General features: G+C 47.8%; 1 protein-coding gene across 2 annotated transcripts in view; it reads right to left on the reverse strand.

Moving 5' to 3' along the window:
• LSAMP (limbic system associated membrane protein) overlaps positions 1-17,757 on the reverse strand; it is a 317,646-nt gene extending 299,889 nt beyond the window's left edge. For both annotated transcript variants that reach the window (XM_086464288.1, XM_086464283.1), the window contains exon 1: positions 17,603-17,757. In XM_086464288.1, coding sequence (XP_086320414.1) covers positions 17,603-17,757 — 155 coding nt within the window. The remainder of the gene's footprint in view (positions 1-17,602) is intronic.
• Between the last annotated feature and the right edge of the window lie 299 nt (positions 17,758-18,056).

Below are 18,056 nucleotides of genomic sequence, written 5' to 3' on the forward strand. Positions count from 1 at the left end.
CCAGAGGTACTATCTGCTGCAAACGTACTGTGACATTTAAGAGACCTCCCGGCGAGCCCTGGGAGCAGAGAGATGGACTTCTAGGGGAAACTTTTCTCTTTGCTACGCAAGGAATTGATGCTATTTATAACGATTCCTGCTGTCCCCAACTGGGCATGAAGACAATCAGCATCTGTCCAGGCCCTTGGGGAGACTGCAGAACTAGAGATGTTGTGTACGTATCTGTGCAGTACCCGCTGCTACAGCATGAAAGTGGCAGGGTGGGTAGAGAGGAGCTGTGAAGGGCTCAGCCAGGGCTGGGAGATGAGGGGCTGAGGAAGGGGGATGAGGGAAAAGGGGATGGTACCAAAGAGGATAGGTTTTCCATGTGAGTGTCTGTTACTTGAGATAATACAGATGGTTTCTCTTTAGCTGCGGTTTTGAAAAGCCCCCTGCCTACTCTGCTGGAGGCCCTTTCCTGCCAGAGCCAAACCTGGAGCTCCCAGACACAGGAGGAGAGCTCAAAGGTCTTTGAAAACAGAAACTTGTGTTATGCTGTGGAACTGGGAACTACAAGTCTATACAGGCAGTATCACACACCTTTGCCTGCTTGTCCTGACGGGGCAAAGCCCAGGAGCAGCACTCTGACCCGGTCCTCCTGCCTGGCAAATGGTTCCCCCATAGCCTTTCCTCCTGCAAGCAGCCCTCCTTCCTCCCATGCTGTCCCACACAGCAATCCCCTGGCTATAATTCCCCTGACTTAGAGGGGCCCTGCCCATCTCCCCCCACTCCTGCTCACACAGAAGTTTCCTCTCCCTTCCTTCCCCCTGTGACACATCCAGGTTCCCCACAAGAGGAAACCCCCATGCTGCAAGACCCCTCTGGGGCATCAGTCTCCTGCTCCTCTCCCCTGCCCCAGCCGTGGCACAGACAATTGTTTTCTTGCTCCATTAAGCCAGTAAATGAGGCTGGTTTAGCTCAGCACCGTGAGCAGGTGCTCTGAGCCCAGGATCTGTCTCGACACAAGTAACACTGATGTGAACACAGGAATGAAGGAGGGATTTGTGAGTTTGGCACCATGCTCTTCTACCCCCAGACACTGAGGAAAGCAGCTTCTTGAGACCAAATCAAGCAAGCTAATGTAGCCTGCAAATGTTTTGGGGCTTGGCCAGGTGACCGTGCTGCTTTCTTCGAGCCCATCCACCCTGCTCCAGGAGAAGATAAATCAATGCAAGGCAACATCTGCCAAGATATTGACTTTGGCTCTGCTCACGGACTGCCTGCACTTCAGAGATGGGTAATATTCAGCTTGATTATCTCTCACCGCCAAGAGGAAGTTTCTCTCTATGCTTAAAATCACTGGGATGTGCCAAGGAGGAATCGATCTGTGGGAGAGAAATGCTGACAAGAAAACATGAGTCGGAGACAGGATGAGTGGACGATAGGTGAGCAATAGAGACAGTATCTGGCAGCTTGCCTGGCCAGGTTAGCAACAGCCTGGGTCACTACAGCCAGAGAAAGACTAAGACCAAACACAATCATCCAAACTTTACAGCAGGCCCCTTTACACTTTTCCCCAATTTCCCCAAATAGCTTTTCTTCTCTTAACTTGCTCCTCACCCTCCTAAAACGTCCTTTCTCTACTCTCCCCTACATCCTCACTGCACTGGAGTCTTCTGGTTGCTTCATGTGTCCCTGTAAGTCACCCAATTCACTGCTTAACATACGACACTCAGTGGCTGCAAGGTTCACTGCCTGCCCCACTTTGTGTCATGTCACATGCCACCTCCCTAGTGGTGAAAAGCCCCAATAGCACACATACACTGTACAACATCTACCCCTCAGGTAGACCCTGAGTCTCATGGGCTCATATCCCAAAGCACAAGGTGATGCCACAGCAGGAAAAGGTGACATTTCATTAGCAGAACATGCTGACAAAGCCTCATGAGGTGAACATTCAGCAACACCATAAAACTTTTCCAGGATACAACACCGAGCCTTCAATTTGGTTTTCCTAACACAGTTGTGGTAAAACATCCTCTAGGTCCTCTAGCCCTCCAAGAGCAGCAGAGGAGAAAAAGATCTGAGTGCCTTCAAAAGAATATCGGTTTTAGAGATAGTCTTGACACTGACTCCTGTTTGCCAGACAGGTTAAGTGTCACACACTTGGACTAGGGTAGCACTGACTACAGACTCCTTAGAGCACACCACACACCTGGGATGGAAGGGAGAAGGGCAGCCACAGCAGAAGAAATGGGTAAGGACTTCCCAGTCAGGCTCACTTGGCTTCTTGCTGAGGCACTTCTCTGAACCTTTCAGCTGTGTTTCTGCCCATGCTCCAGCCATTCTTTGAGCCTGAAGGCTGCACGGAATCAAGCAGCAGAGGTGGAAGAGTCCCAAAGGCACCATCTAGTCTGTTCTTTGTAAAGGATGGATCAGCTCTACTTCGTCATTTGTGGCATCTGTCACTCCTTGTACATGTCTAGTCTGTCCTTAAAGCCCTCCAGTGATGGAGCTACACAGCCTCCTGAGGCAACGTGATTCAATGTTTTGCTATCTTTACTGTTGCAGAGCTCTTACCGACATTCAGCCTGTCTCTCTTGCTGCAATCTTAAACATTCCTCCTCATCTTCTCCTACAAAAGACACCATTTCTTTCTTTTCTATCTTATGTATCTGCATGCTGTTAACTCATATCTCATGCTTAGTCCTCTCTTCTTTAGACCTAACTGCCCCATTTCTATCCATCTCTCCTCACTGACTATGCTGCCTAGGTTCCTGATCATTCCCACTTCTCTCTTCTGGACTACATCCAACTGGTTCACACCTCCCTAGAAATATAAAGTAGCCCAAATAGAGACAGGACTCTGCTCCAGTGCGTACAGTGATCAGCAAGCAGCCAACACTACTCCCGAAGCAGGGACACAGCTAGAGCAGAACACAACGTGGCATCCAGTAAGACACTGAATGATGCTGTAAAATCTGCTTCATGCCCTTCCTTCTCTCTTCTCTGGGAGCTGGATGCTGTTCCCATTTCAAGCTTCATGTGGGGGGAAAAAAAAAAAAAAAAAAAAAAAAGTCATTTAAAAGGCTAACTGATCTGACTATGTCCAAGGTCCTTAAGGTCCTTGATCCACCTGGCCTGCATTTAAGCATCACCTCCCAACTCACATAATAAGATAGGTGCACGTGTTTCTCCACCTTGGGACACACTTTTCAAATGGATAGACCTGCATGCCTCTGACTCATCGCCAGTACTGGAGACCAGCCAGGCAAATAAGAAGGGAAGAAATGCCACTCTAAAGGCCAATGAATACGCATGAAGCATGTTACGCAAGAACCCCTGTGGACCCCCTTGTCCGGGTAAAAGCCCTACAGATGGCCCATCACTAAGCACAGTTGATGCAGTGGGGAGGATGTGTGGGTGGACAGATAATTTGATATTTAGCTGAAAGAACTAAAATGGGTTTAATGCAGTGCTAGGAAGACAGATTGCCTACAACACCTTCTGCTCCTGATTATGGATGCCAATCTCAGGTTTCCCTTAGGTGTAAAAGCAGCCAGGATGCATGCGTTTTCACAAAGGCTTCAGAGTCCCAGTCTCACAAAAAAAGAAGTATCACAGGAGAAAAATAAAAGGTGACCAGCATGGAGGAACATCCCTGCTACAGCACCAGCAGCTGGCTTTAGTTTTCTGTAGCATCTTATCATAGAATCACAGAATAGTTTGGGTTGGAAGGGGCCTTTAAAGGTCAGTTAGTCCAACCCCCCTGCAGTGAGCAGGGACATCTTTAGCTAGATCAAGTTGCTCATAACCCTGTCCAACCTGACTGACCTTCAATGTCTCCAGGGATGGGGCTCCTACCACCTCTCTGGGCAACCTGTTCCAGTGCTTCACCACCCTCACCGCAAAAAAATTTCTTCTTCATAGCTAATCTAAATCTACCCGCCTCTAGTTTAAAACCATTACTCCTTGTCCTATTACAACAGGTCGTGCTAAAAAGCTTGCCCCTATCTTTCCTGTAGGTCCCCTTTAAGTACTGAAAGGCCACAATAAGGTCTCCCCAGAGATTTCTCTTCTCCAGCCTAAATAACCCCAACTCTCTCAGCCTTTCTCCATAGGAGAGGCCCTCCAGCCCTCTGATCATCTTTGTGACCCTCCTCGGGACTCACTCCAACAGGTCCACATTCTTCTTATGTTGGGGACCCCAGAGCTGGACACAGTACTCCAGGTGGGATCTCACAAGAGCGGAGTAGGGGGGAAGAATCACCTCCCTTGACCTGCTGGCCACATTTCTCTTGATGCAGCCCAGGACACGGTTGGCCTTCTGAGCTGCGAGCACACATTGCTGGGTCATGTCCAGCTTTTCATTCACCAGCACCCCTAAGTCCTTCTCAGCAGGGCTGCTCTCAATCCCTTCATCCCTCAGCCTGTATTGATACTGGGGGTTGCTCTGACCCAGGTGCAGGACCTTGCACTTGGCCTTGTTGAACCTCACGAGGTTCACACCAGCCCACTTCTCAAGCTTGTCCAGGTCCCTCTGGATGGCATCCCATCCCTCAGGCATGTCAACCACATGTCAACCACTCAGCTTGGTGTCATCTGTAAGCTTGCTGAGGGTCTACTCAATCCCACTGTCTACATCACTGATGAAGTTATTAAACAGCACTGATCCCAGTATGTATCCCTGAGTGACGCCACTTGTCACAAATTTCCATCTGGACATAAAGCCGCTGACCACTACCCCCTAAGATGTGACCATCCAACCAATTCCTCACCCACCAAACAGTCCACCCATCAAATCCATCTCTCTCCAACTTAGAGAGAAGGATGTTGTGGTGGACCATGTCAAAGGCCTTACAGAAGTCCAGACAGATGACATCCGTAGCTCTTTCCTTGTCCACTGATGTAGTCATGCCACCATAGAAGGCCACTAAGTTGGTCAGGCAGGACTTGCCCTTGATGAAGCCATGCTGGCTATCTCAAATCACCTCCCTGTCCACCATGTGCCTTAGCAGAGCTTCTAGGAGGGTCTGTTCCATGATCTTCCCAGGCACAGAGGTGAGGCCTACAGGTCGGTAGTTCCCAGGGTCCTCCTTTCTACCCTTTTTAAAAATGGGTGCAATGTTTCCCTTTTTCCAGTCGCCAGAGACTTCACCTCACGGCCACGACTTTTCAAATGCCACAGAGAGTGGCTTGGCAACTACATCAGCCAATTCCCTCAGGACTCTGGGATGCATCTTGTCAGGTCCCTCAGACTTATGTAAGTTCAAGTTCTTCAGGTGGTCATGAACCTGATCTTCTGTCACAGTGGGAGGGACTTTGGTCTCCCAGTGCCTGTCTTGTGGCCCATTCACTCGAGGGGTGGGAAGAGAGGTTGTCAGTGAAGACCGAGACAAAAAAGTTGTTGAGCAGTTCATCCTTCTCCTCTTTCGTTGTTACCATCTTATGGTTTCATGACATACCTGTGGGGCTTTATCCAGCGTTCCTGGAAAGCCTCTCCTGCAATGGACAAATCTGGCTGAAATGATCCTAACTCACGAGCTAAAGACCTGCTGCTTCTCTTCAAGGTCAGAGAGATCTGGCACTTTGAACACCAAGGCCTTTCTATAACATTGCACCACCACTGTCTTTTTAATTCATCTGCCACCTTTGCCACCTGCACAATAAAATCTCACCCAGCACTGATCTGTGGTCACCCCATGTCAGCATCATGCAGGAACGTCAAGCTTCTCACCCAGGAAACAGCTATGACACAGGGGAAAAAAGCTCCCAGCTGCCCCCTTCCAACTTCCAGCAGTAGAATCACAACACACCAAGGAAGCACTAGAGGATGCTCCTCTGCTGACAGAAGCAATGTGGCTTTTGCAGCAGCCTGCAGCCTCAGCTCTTGCCTGTCAACCACCTCACCAATGAATGGGCTCTCCTTCCACTCTATTTCCAACTCGGGCTGCAATTAAAAGCATGAGCAACAGATCACTGGGATGCAAGAGGCATCCAACTACACTCCTGCTAGGAAGAGAAAGAGCTTTATTGGTGTTGCAGCCCCCACTTCTTACTAGCTCTCCTGCACACACCCCTTCCTATGAGGTTTCGGGACAGAGAGACACCCAGAATTCTGTGTAGGAACAGAAAATACACACACTGGCAATACTCTGCAGGCCCAGCCTGAACACAAAGTGCTGATTGAGTGGCTGTGCCCAACAAGAGAGCTCAGAGCCTGCTCTATCATCTACAGCGGAAGAGCCAGGATACTGCAGTCACTATGGTGCTCCCCCATTCTTCTCTGCTTTTCCTCCAGCCACCAATTCTTGCTCCCAAGTCCAGAAGGAAGGGAAATTCAAAGTAGATCAGAGCTGAGCTAAGACAGAGAAAGAAAAGGAAGACGGGAAGGGGCTGGAGTCAGGAATAAGCATGTGTTAGGGAGAGGTGAAGGGTGAGGAGGAGATGGACTCAGAGAGAGAGAGAAAGAAGGGAGGGAGGAGATGGAGAAGGCAAGGAAGAGATATGACAGACAACTTCATCCAGCAAGGTGGCAGGCTGGATGGGGGAGTGTGGCAACCAGAGGGACCTGGGTGCAATTTGCAAGAGGGGAGACGGGAGAGAGATATTTCAGCTCTGTCTCTCTGATGAACTTATCCATCCTTTCTCTCTCAGTGGACAAATCTCTGCAAATACACTCTCTCCTTTCCTTGCTGGCAAGAGACAGCCAAGGATGACAGTGGAGGGAAGGCAGATGAGGTCAGCATGTGCACAACTCGAAGGCTGTGGGCACACTCCAAGTCACAGCAGTAGGTATAACAACAGGCCCTAAGGATTTGGTCTAGCTGGTGAAGGAGGTTACTCCTTTTCTGATCCTCACTACAATGGGATCTCCTATTACTGCTGCCCACACTTTGCACACTCAAAGAGGTACTGCCCCCACATGCTGCCCTGAACTGTTTACTGCCCAAAACCATGGCTGACATGTAGCAGACAGATGAGAAAGGCAATCTGACTATGCATGCTTCTTTACGCTTTCTATCTCGTTTTTTTGTGTTTGTTTTTTTTTCAATAAACATGAGGCCAGCATCACCCAGAGCCTGTCCCTATCCATACCCCCCATCAACAAGTTGATCCATTTCAGACAACCACCATTAGTAGGAAAGTTGAGGGGAAAAGTCACTACAAGGGGGCTGCATGTGCTCAGCTTCTCATCACAAGATCCATGGTTCACAGGACCCGAGGTCAGCTTATTCACAAGGTACTCCCTTGCATGCATAAGGCCTGCCTGAGCCCGCAGCCAGCATCCCCATCTCAGCCCCGCCACACCCAGGACCGATTCCAATTAAATAACAGCGTAATCCAAGAAACAGACACATACACCTGTGCAGGTGTACGGCAGGTGCGTGCCAGCGACTGTGCGGATGTCTCCATCATTTTTCTGTGGCATCTTGAAGGGCTCTGGAAAGCAGCTTGCTCCCTCACATTTGCTCCAGCCCCAATTGCCTCTCTGCAGTGCTGCCCACCACCCCCATGGTCAGCGGCATCGGGTAACTGGGACGACAGCAGTGACTGGCTAGGCAAAGTCAGCCAGTGCATCCAAAATGGGTTACTTTAAAAAGGAGTGATCTGTTGTGGTCAGGGTTGAGCTCTGGGGTTGTGAGGTCCCTGCAGCTTCTGCTGCTCAGGGAGCAAAGAGGTGGCTGTGGGAGATGGCCCCATGGCAGGGGAGGAGTGTGTGGGTGCCTGGTAAGCTGTGGGGCTCCACAATCCTCAGCCTGCTGTCAGGAATGAGAGCCCTGCTGAGCAGGGTAAGTCTCTGGGGCCAGCTCACGGAGCTGGAGGTGCAGGACAGAGTCTGCCTGCGAAATGACAGGGGGCTATGGAAGGACCATCCCTGTTCAACCAGCGCTCTGAAGGCTAAGGGGGAGGCAAATAGGAAAAGGGGGAGGGCAGGCTGCAGCAGTCCCTCCCCAGCTTCTTCCTTTGACTCAAGGGGACTGCTGATAAACCTGCCTGCTCTGAAGGGACAAACAGGTTCCATGGGATAACGGCTCACAAGTGCCCCTGCTCATACAAGGAGGGGGGCTCAAATGCCCCTTCCCCCATGAAGCCCCAGTCAACAACTGCCTTAGGTGGCTCTATAGCTGCAAGCAGGGAGACTACATATCACATTATATCATATTTGTCAGAGTGGGGACAATAGTTTTTCAGGGTGTAACCACTCCCTGAATCCCACTTTTCTCCAAGCTCAGAGGACAGCTCAGAACAGATGGGGGTTTCCTAACACCCCAGTGCTACCTGCAGCATTCAGTAGGGTTGCTGCCTTGTAGTGGTGGTGTTTTTCTCCCGTCTTGAGCACTTTCCAATTCCAGCATGCTTATTTATTCTTAGTCCCCTCTGTCACACGCTGTCTTTTCTGTTCCCTGACAAGATGAATGTGGGGCCTGACCGCAGACAAATTCCTGCTGATTCCTGTTGGGAATCTGGGCTGAGGGTAGGAAAGGGGCTTACTATGAAGGAGCTGGTGTGAAGGAGTCAGCTAGGCTTTGTCACTGTGGCTTCTCTCCTCCAAAGGAAAAGAAAGAGATAATGATGTTAGAACATTTTAACCTTTCTTTTTCTGAGCTTGATAGGCTTGGCCTGAGGCACCTTTCCTAGCAAAAACAGGCTGCTGTAAGATTGATTGGTTGGGTGCAGAGTTTAAAGGTAATTTTCTCTTGTCACATGCACATAAATTATGGTGGCTCAAGCTGCAATCAGCTCCAAGTCTCACATGTTCAACTGCTTTTATGCCCGGACGCTCATGAGGGGCTGTAAGAACCATGTCCAGTGCTCCCCAAGCAGCATCCTATACAAATACATATCAAGAGCACCACAGGCACACACACAAAGTTAAGTGTTGGGGTAGGGAGGAGGAAGGAGAGCATGCCTGCAAATCTGTACAAGCAGGGACTTCCAGCTGCAGAAGTTGCAGCTAGAGCCTTGTTTGCTCATCTAAGAACCTGTTTAAAATGTTCCATCCATGAACGCCAGGGCAAGGAAAACTCATCCACTGAGATCATTCACAAGGGGGAGAGAAAAAAAAAGATGCACATGCACACACACAAAGGAAGCGCAGCTGCAGCCAAAGTGAATTCATTTTTAACATTCATGAAAATATTCACAGAACACTTCAGTGCTATTTGCCTAAATTTTGCTGTTTGGAGTAAACACTTGAGCCAGTGCAGGCTCTATGTTCTAGGCGCAATACCACATCAGAGATTAGGGTTGGCTCTTGGTTCCAAGTCACAGATTCACACTACATCCCCAAGTACACATGGCCCTCTTACTTTAAGGCACAGACTCTCCGTCTGCCACTGCATAGTTCCTGACTCCGGGTCATTGCAAAACGACTTTGCAAGTATCCACAGCCATTGTGTTCCCCACCCATCACAACCTTATAAAACAAAGGCACGCGTGCTCTGCCAAATTTGAACGCAAAAACAATAGCAAACAATGACAACTCTGGCATGCGGCTGGTCTGGGGGAGCAGACCTCTTTCCCCTCTTCTGCTTCCCCCTTGTTCTCCCCAGCTCATTCCCTTCATTGGCTTCTTTCCCTGAGCATCCTAAGCAGCTTGCACGAGGGAAAATCCTACAGCACACAAGGGAGACTCAGCTGAAGCCCCGAAGACAAGAGCTGTGCACGTTGTCTCTTCCTCCTCCATAAATACAGCTGAGACAACGACTGGATAATTGGCTAAGTGCCTGTCAGCTTAATAACAGAAAGAGAGAGACACAGAGAGGGAAGGGAGAGATTTGTATTTACTATTCAAAGTCATGGATGCTGCCTGCCTGTGGATTTCAACACGGGTTTTGTTTGCACAGCGAGGCACAAAAAGTGAATGGACATGCGGCTCTGAGTCATGGTGTCCCTTGCCCGGCCTCATGTGAGGGTGGACAACCAGCCTTGGATGGAGGGAGTGAGAAAGCAGAGTGCTGAGGTAGCTGCCATAGAGGTGTGGTTGGGTTCCCAGTTAAGAGTATCCCTGGGTTCCTACCCTGGAAAAGCACCATCACCACCCCTGGAGAGGCACTATTGTCACTGATACGCTAAGTCACACCACATTAAGGGCAAAGACAGTGATGCATCTCCCACACGGTCACCCTGCTGTCCCTGAGAGGAGGGGGTGCAGTGGCGCCAGGAGTGGTGGCTGCACAGCTGTGCGACCAGCCCTATTTTGTTTCGCAAATGCACAGCACAGGGGTTGGAGCTTGGGGAGCTGGAGCCCTCTTGGCCTTTCCCTCGCCCTTATAAATCCAGTGCTCCTCTAGGAACCCATCTAAGGAGAGCGCATCTGTGATGAGAAACCACTCAGGCATGTCTCACCTTTCATAGGAGGGTGGGAGGGTGTGCACAGGAGACAAGCCTCCCTGCTCTTCAGAAGCTTTCACTACTTCCCTGAGCCACAGAAAAGAAAATTTCAGTGGTGACAGTGGCTCAGGTTGCTACTGGAAAGGGACAGTATTGTCCAGATCTTTTGCAGTACTAACTACTGAGCCTCAGAAGAGGAAGATGCAGTGTTCTGTTTGCTCGCTGCTTTTTTTCTTAACAGCTGTAGCAACTGAGGCACACTGAAGCAAAAGGACACTTCCAGCATTAGCAATGGTTACTGAGGCCCAGGAGTTGGAAAAAGCCACACAGACCTCCAAGCAAGCAGACTGTTATCCTGTCCATCGGGCAGTGCTGCCTCTCGCCTATGCAACACTTGCAACTTTACGAAGTATATGAACATTTGAACCACTGCACACAAGAAAACACTTTCCATTTTTAAATGGGAGCAAACTCATGGAAACACACACTTGCGTGCAAGCATGCACCCCCCCAAACCTCATGCAGATGTGTTATTGCAAAGCATCTGCTGAACTCCAGCCCAGTCTGAGTGGGCTCAATTTCACCAAGTCAACTCCGACCAAAAAAGCCTGACCACAGTGAAATCAACAGAGCTGTGGCAGGGCTATTTCTCCTCTCTTTACACAGGGCCGAGCACAGTAGGGGCACTCTGGGGTGACAGTCAGCCTCTCCCACACAACTGAGCTGCTCCTAATAAAAATCTGCAGAAATATACACGCACAGGGGAGACTGGCTGTTCAGATCATTTTTAAATAGCTGTCTTCTACACAGAGGTGAAACTTATCATTATTAGTTCCCATTACTTCCCACAAAACCAGGCACGTTAGATGCGCCTGAAGCAAATGCTTTGGTGGCAGATTCAACTGAAAATCACATTCGTTTCTTCTTCAGCAAAAGAAAACTTAGTAAATTCCCGACTTCACCTTTGTGCCCTCCATTGCACTTACTCCAGCAGACGACAAGTTCACACAAGCGAGAGTGAATTTTGATGGACAACAAAACTAGGTACCTTCAATGAAAACGGTGATATTCAGCCTCGCAGTGAGCCTGTTGAAGCCCTGCCAGCGAGCTGTGGCCCAGCAGCTCTGTCAGAAGCAGATGCCTGTGGGTTTGGATATAAAGGCCAGGTACGTGTAATATATATTTTGAAAACTTATAGTTATGAGATGGCAAATTCCAGTAACTATGAGCTATTTTAAGACTAGGTCTTTCCTCATGACCTGCTGGGGAGGGGAGCAGAGCAGAAGAGGTACTGACTCTGAGACACTCCAGGTAACACGTACGACTATATAAATTTTAATGCCAACTAAGTAGGAAAACATATGGTACTTAGCTGCAAACTGAAGTGTGTGTGCAGACTCAGGGGAGGAGGTTAAAGCCATACAGTCTGATACTGTCTCTCCTCCTCCATCCTTCTGAATGCAAATTATACATACAGTGTTATTAAACATACATATTTTCACCAAAGAAAGAGCCTTTCCTTTTCTAAATTCCATTCCACCTTTGCTTGTGATGGGTTAGCCCCACTTTGCAGAAAGCGCAGTATCACGAAGGCACCACTGGGCAGACTATGTATAAATATTGTGGGTGTATAAGGAGAGATGCTAATCACCAGCCTCTGACCATAAATGTATTGCAACCTACTTTGTTATATGTATGCACACACACACACATCTACGTATGCATGTGTGCCTTCATATAATGGCACCATCTGCTGCCAGACTTGGAAGTTTTGCAACATCATCTGTTCTACATTTATACATTTTTTTATTTTTCTTTTAAAGGAAAGTATCAGGAGAGTACAGCCCCTTTTGCACAGATCCCAACATACCCTCTCTCGACACGTGTATGCTAGATTTGATAGTGAAGGCTTTATATATACTGGAGAAAGAGAAGAGCACGTGGGACTTGGCAGTCAATACCAGCGCACATGACGACATACTAGGGAAACCGCCTTTGTCGGATTTGCTGGGTTGTTGCGTGGCTGAGCTGAAAGGCAACCCAAGCTAATGGATAGGTTGCTAGGCTGGGTGTGCCTGAGCCCTGCTGTGCAACCCTGGGCGAGTCCCCTCACCTCCGGGCAGCTCCTTCCCACCCCCAGCCTCTGCCCATCCCAGCTAATAGCCTGCATGCTCTGCAGAAGGGGGGAGATCTCCCTTACTCTGTGCATGGCACTTAATACAAAGGATGCCTCAACTTAGTGGTGGCCTTTAGGTGCCACAACAATACTACTAATAATCGAGGTTACAATTTTACTGCCAAGACTGTATTATTATGTAGCATTATACCTTTGAACATGCCTATTCTCATTTCTAGCAAAGGGCTCAGCTCCGTGCTCCCTGTTATAAATTATATGCTAATTATAAGTGTAATCTGAACAGCTTTTACTTTTCTTTTAAAATGATTGTGCAGGGCATAAACTTTGTTGTGATGCTGTGTTGCTACTTTGCTTGAAGTGCCTTTGTCCTCTAGCATAGCTCCACATACAGAATATCAGCAAAATACTGTGAGGCCAAGAACAGAGTCGGCATAAATTGCTTATATTGCAGGATTACACCAACAGCGCTATCGTTACTGCTAGTAATTTGATTCTAGACCATCATTTGACACATGTAACTTGAAGAAACTAAGTACTCATTAGGATGGAAGTTCCTAAACGTGCTATCATCCTGAAGCTTCATATTATTTAAAAATACCTGGTAAAAATGGAAATTGCACACTCAGTGAAACGCTGGTTTTCATCAGTGCATCAGCATCAGATTGTTCTAATTCTTGATGAAAAGTTGATGCTTGGAAAAACTCAAGAACAATGAGCCAAATTCTGGCATTGGCAAGATCCCAGTTCTCCAACGGGCTGAGCATCATCTGAGCAGTGCTCAGCAGCTTAAGCCCTGTATGAGTCACTTGTACCTCTTTATTAGCAGTCCCCAGGAATCTGCCCCAAAGACAAATGCGGTATTTCTGGCAGTGCCCTTGGGCTTTGGTGGATTTGTACTGGTATAACTGAGTGGATTGGAATGGGGATGTGACCCATTTTGGTTCCAGCTAGTGATGAGCTCCATTTCAGAAGTCATTAAAGGCCAAATCTGCCCTTGTGCCAAGACTACTAAAAGCCCTGGGCAAACTGCAAGTCCCACTGATGCCCTTAGAATAGTGCTTTAAAGCCACTTTGGGGTGAGCTGCTACGACAGCTCCCGAGAGAGCTGATCTTTCCCCCTGACACGCTGTACGGGCACCCGATCCCACAGCATGGACTCCATTGCCATTTTGTGTCCACCCACCTTAAGGGCCAAACACAACACAAGAGGCACAGTTCCTTCCCTCACTCCCTAGTTTGCAGTAGCTGCCCTTTGCTGTCCTGGCTTTGCCAATGTCCTCCTATTTCTCATGCCTGCCCTGGGCTGAAAGCACATAACTAAGCACAGGGTCCCTGCCTTTGCTCACCCAAACCTCGCAGAGGAAATGAGGTGGGACGGGATGCTGGAGGCAGGCAAACAGAACGTACATTTAGGGTTGGGGCTTATTTTTCTTTTCCTGTTTTAATTAGTTTTGGGGGATATCTTGTGAGCTTGTTTTTTTTGGAGAGTCTTTTTTTCCTAACATCAAGCAGGGAGGTTGCATACAAAACCTGACAATCTCATGACTGTGATGATCTTGCAAGCAAAACATTGGCAGGAACTGTAGCACATCGTTCCCTCTCAATACTCAAAATAAGGCTCAGTGTCCTTCTTCACTTGCTGAAGACAGAGTTAAAAAATGAAACCTTAGTAAGTCTGACAAGTGCTCTAATACACTGTGTCATCTTTGAAACATCCTGCTCTTTTCTTGCTTGTAGCTGGCCATACACCACAAGCTCTGCTCAGTCCTTCTCACCTGTTGCAGCTCTCATATCCCTCCCCTCTCTTCAGCCTTGCTCTAAGGGGTGGATCATTACCCTTTTCCTTGTGGATAGTCTATCACAAGCTATTTTTATTCCCTCTCTCCCTGACTAACTTCCCCATGCCAAATACCCACTAAAAGTCATCAAACTTCAGCAAGGCCAACAAATGAATCAAATCTGCTGCCAGGTCATTTAGGAGATGAGCCAGTATAGAGCTAGGAACATTTTTTTTAAAGTCCATAACAAGGGAATATTTTAAATGCCATAGCTTTAAAAAGTCATATCCAAACTTCTCAGAATACTTCTATTATGAGTAACTATCTGTAGATGAAGCTCCAGAGGAGTGGCTTCCTTTAGGAACATTAGGGCTTATAATAAACGATTTTTCTCCACTTCATAGATCAGTCCACCCACTCATTCTTCCACCTACCAGTGTAACACTATATACAAATGTATAAGGCCCCAAAGGAAAAGAATCATTCAGAATACCCTGTCCTCGGTGCTTTGCTGAATGATTTGCACCACAATTTACATGAACAAAATGGGTTTTGTTATCTTATCACTGTGTACATTGCTTTTATTTCTCTCCGATTGCATATTATTTTTTTCTCCCTCCTACACTTTCATTTCCCTTCACGCTACAGGATGAAGCTACTGGGCACTGGTAAACTGCCACTGCACGCTCCCTCTTCCCTCTGAAGTAGATGCACAGCAAAGACAGGTGACATGATCACTGTATAGAAATCTGTTACCTGCCTCTCTATGGACTTAAAGATCTGCTCTGAGCACAGTTAGTATAGATCATCTAATGGTTTTTCTCCATCTAGCTCTTCCCCTTGCATTGTCACTAGTGGATCTATAGGCAGGGAGAGCGAGATGCTGGGAGTTTTTCAAACACAAGGCTGTCTTAGAGCGAGTTACGTTTTGGAGGGGCAGGGAAAACACTGAGAGGGAAGCTAGCAAACCAACCTCTGCTTTAAATCCAAGGGAATGAAGTGTCATCCTGCAGGACCTACAGTGTACGGGACAGAGGGAAATCTCACCCTTTCCCTAGCCTCATGTGGCAATCCCGTCTGCCAATGCGGCCTGGTTTCTGTCTCTCCTCCGAAGGAGGGACTGAAACACCCCAGAAACCTGGGGCTGGTCCCAGAGAAAGGGAGGGGAGACAACTGCCCTTCCTAGGAAATGTGAAAAGCACATTGCCAGCCAGATCTGATTAACGAGCTTAGGAAGGCGGTTGAGTGAGGCAAAGCCCGTGCACTGGCCACAGTCACTTCTGTCAGAAACGCAGCGTGCCGGGAACACCGTATTGCTCGGGGCAAGCAGTTACATGGCTGGGTGGTGTGCTGCGCCTGCAAACTGTGTCACTTGGCACACATCTGGCTGACACAGCTGGATCACCTCACTCAGGTGTTTCATTTTAGTGCTTGACATAAAACTGGCAAGCCACACACTCCACACACAAACACCGAAACCACTCTCCCACGCAGCCCCGATGAGCTTGTTGACGAATGCTTTACACGCAGCACATGCATCCACCATCTCCACCATCCACTCAGCCCTCCCTGCTGCAAATGCAGCTTTAACACACAGCATCTAGATAAACTCAAAAGCTCCAAGGTTAAGTGGGAAAGAGAAACCCACTGACCCCTGGCTGGGCAAGTGAGCTTAATGACTTATCTGCTGCTGTACGTACCAAACATATGCCAGCAAATATCTGCCTGAGTTGCCCCTCCAAAATAAATGATTGATGGAAGTGATTTGCGTTTAAAAACAGACTAAGTCAGCTGGGAGTCCCGCTATAAAAGGGTTAATGGGATATATGAATCGCTAGTGAATGGAAGGGAGAGAAGCAGAGAAGCTGGGAGTCAGAGGCAACACCCCTTGTTAGGTGTTTACCAGGCACATCTAAACCCCTTCCATCGCATATGCAAGGGGATGAATTACTCTGTAAATCCTATTACTCCGTGTGGATAAATCTTACACGCGAGTTAACAAGTCTGGAGAGCTGGGGAATGGAAGCTGCTGAACGGATATTCCAGGATCAAAACAACCCAGCACACAGGAGCTGAGCGAAGTGATACGCGCGCACACACACACACATATCCCCCTCTTCCAGCATCCCTCTTCCCTGATCCCATCTTGCGAGCTCACATACACCTCTATCATTAAATGGGAGGGATGCAGGACACTGGGGATCACGTAGCAGACTATTTGGTGACATCTAGCAGGATTTATTTCAGAGAAAGAGAAAGAAAACTTTGCTGCTGCTGTTAGCTTTGCTAGGGGATTGCTCCCTTGATGCTTCAGGGTTTGTGCACTATCAGCTCCTCGTACAGATTACAGGCTTATTTTAAATCACGTCCAAGAGTTTTACTGCCATAATACACAGTGTGTGCATGTACTCACAGGCACAGAATTTTCCTTCAGTAGGGAAGTTACTGCAGGTAAGCTGACCAAGACATAACTTGAAAAAGAAACCGACAGGAAAAGGATGACTGCATTTCAGCTATTTGGGACGCTCCTAACTAAAAGCTGAAGTAGCCTTAGAACTACCTTTATAAAACCTGCACAACAAATACAGAAATGTAACACTCAATACTGCCAGTGAACAAGGCTTCATGTGCGAAGACATCCTCATCACAACCACTCAAGCACACAGGCACAGCATACACTTGTCTACCCAGCCCTGCAAAGAAACCAACACAGTGAACGAGATAAAAGCTTCATAAACATCGGAGCTCTTAACACCATTTTTTTTACCAGCCTTTTCGACTATTGCATCCATTTCCCCCGCCTACAGGGCAAAAAATAAATACTTAACATTAAAAGCCAGAGTTTCCCAAAAGAACTTGCCCAAGAGTTCTGGCAGCACCAGGGACAAAGTTTTTGCATAGGTACAAAAAGAGGAATGGGAAGATCAATGGAACATCTGGTAAGCACAGCTGGATGTGTCTTCGATTTCTCTATTGATACTGCAAGGCTAGCGGAAAATGTACGTTCACGAGAGCTGGCTAACACAAACAGATCTTTCCCCACTGAAATTCTTTTGATCCAGAGCACTACACAGAGAAGAGTGGTGGCAAGAAGTGTTCAAAAGCTTTGCGGTTTTGTTTTGGTGGTTTTTTTGTTTGTTTTTTGGGTTGGGGTTTTTTTTTGTATTAAAGCACAAACACACGCAGAGCTTGTTTGTAGCAGCAGCTGCTGCTGCAGTTCAAGAGGTAAAATAACATACACTCTCACAGAGACATATACATACGAGTCTATATCGCATCGCACGTATATATTGCATACATAGAAACAGAGATACACACACAGCAACACAGATATACACATGGAAAAGGAAAAGTTGGCAAAACGCCCTACCTGAGGATGGCTGTGTCCCCCTGCCTCACGGTGATGTTATCGGTACCTCGGGTAAAATCCACGCTGCGGACTGGCAGCCCTGTAGGGAGAAGGCAAAGCAATCTCAGTAGGACCAGCGGTAATTGTTTCCGATCAGGCTGAGCCCTTGCTACCATGGCTGGTCTCGTCGAGTTCCACTGGCTGTACTTGTCTCTCTGCGCGTTTATGTGGAGAGATAAATGTGAAAAGAAAAACAATAATAATAATGTACAACTCTCGCTGTGATCGACAGCCCCAGAAAGGGGAGGTGATTTCACAGTCCTCCTTAGCTGCCACTTTCTCTTGCTCTTTTCAGTCTCTTGCTGGCTTCTTTCCCCGCCTTCTCTTTTTTTAAGGCTTTCCAAAAAAAAAAAAAAAAAAAAGTCTCAGCACAACCTTCAATTAAAAAAGAAAAAAAAAAAAGAAAAAAGCAAGA

The sequence above is a fragment of the Leptosomus discolor genome, chromosome 1 (assembly GCF_034619465.1).
Source record: "Leptosomus discolor isolate bLepDis1 chromosome 1, bLepDis1.hap2, whole genome shotgun sequence".
Classification (NCBI taxonomy): Eukaryota; Metazoa; Chordata; class Aves; order Leptosomiformes; family Leptosomidae; genus Leptosomus; species Leptosomus discolor.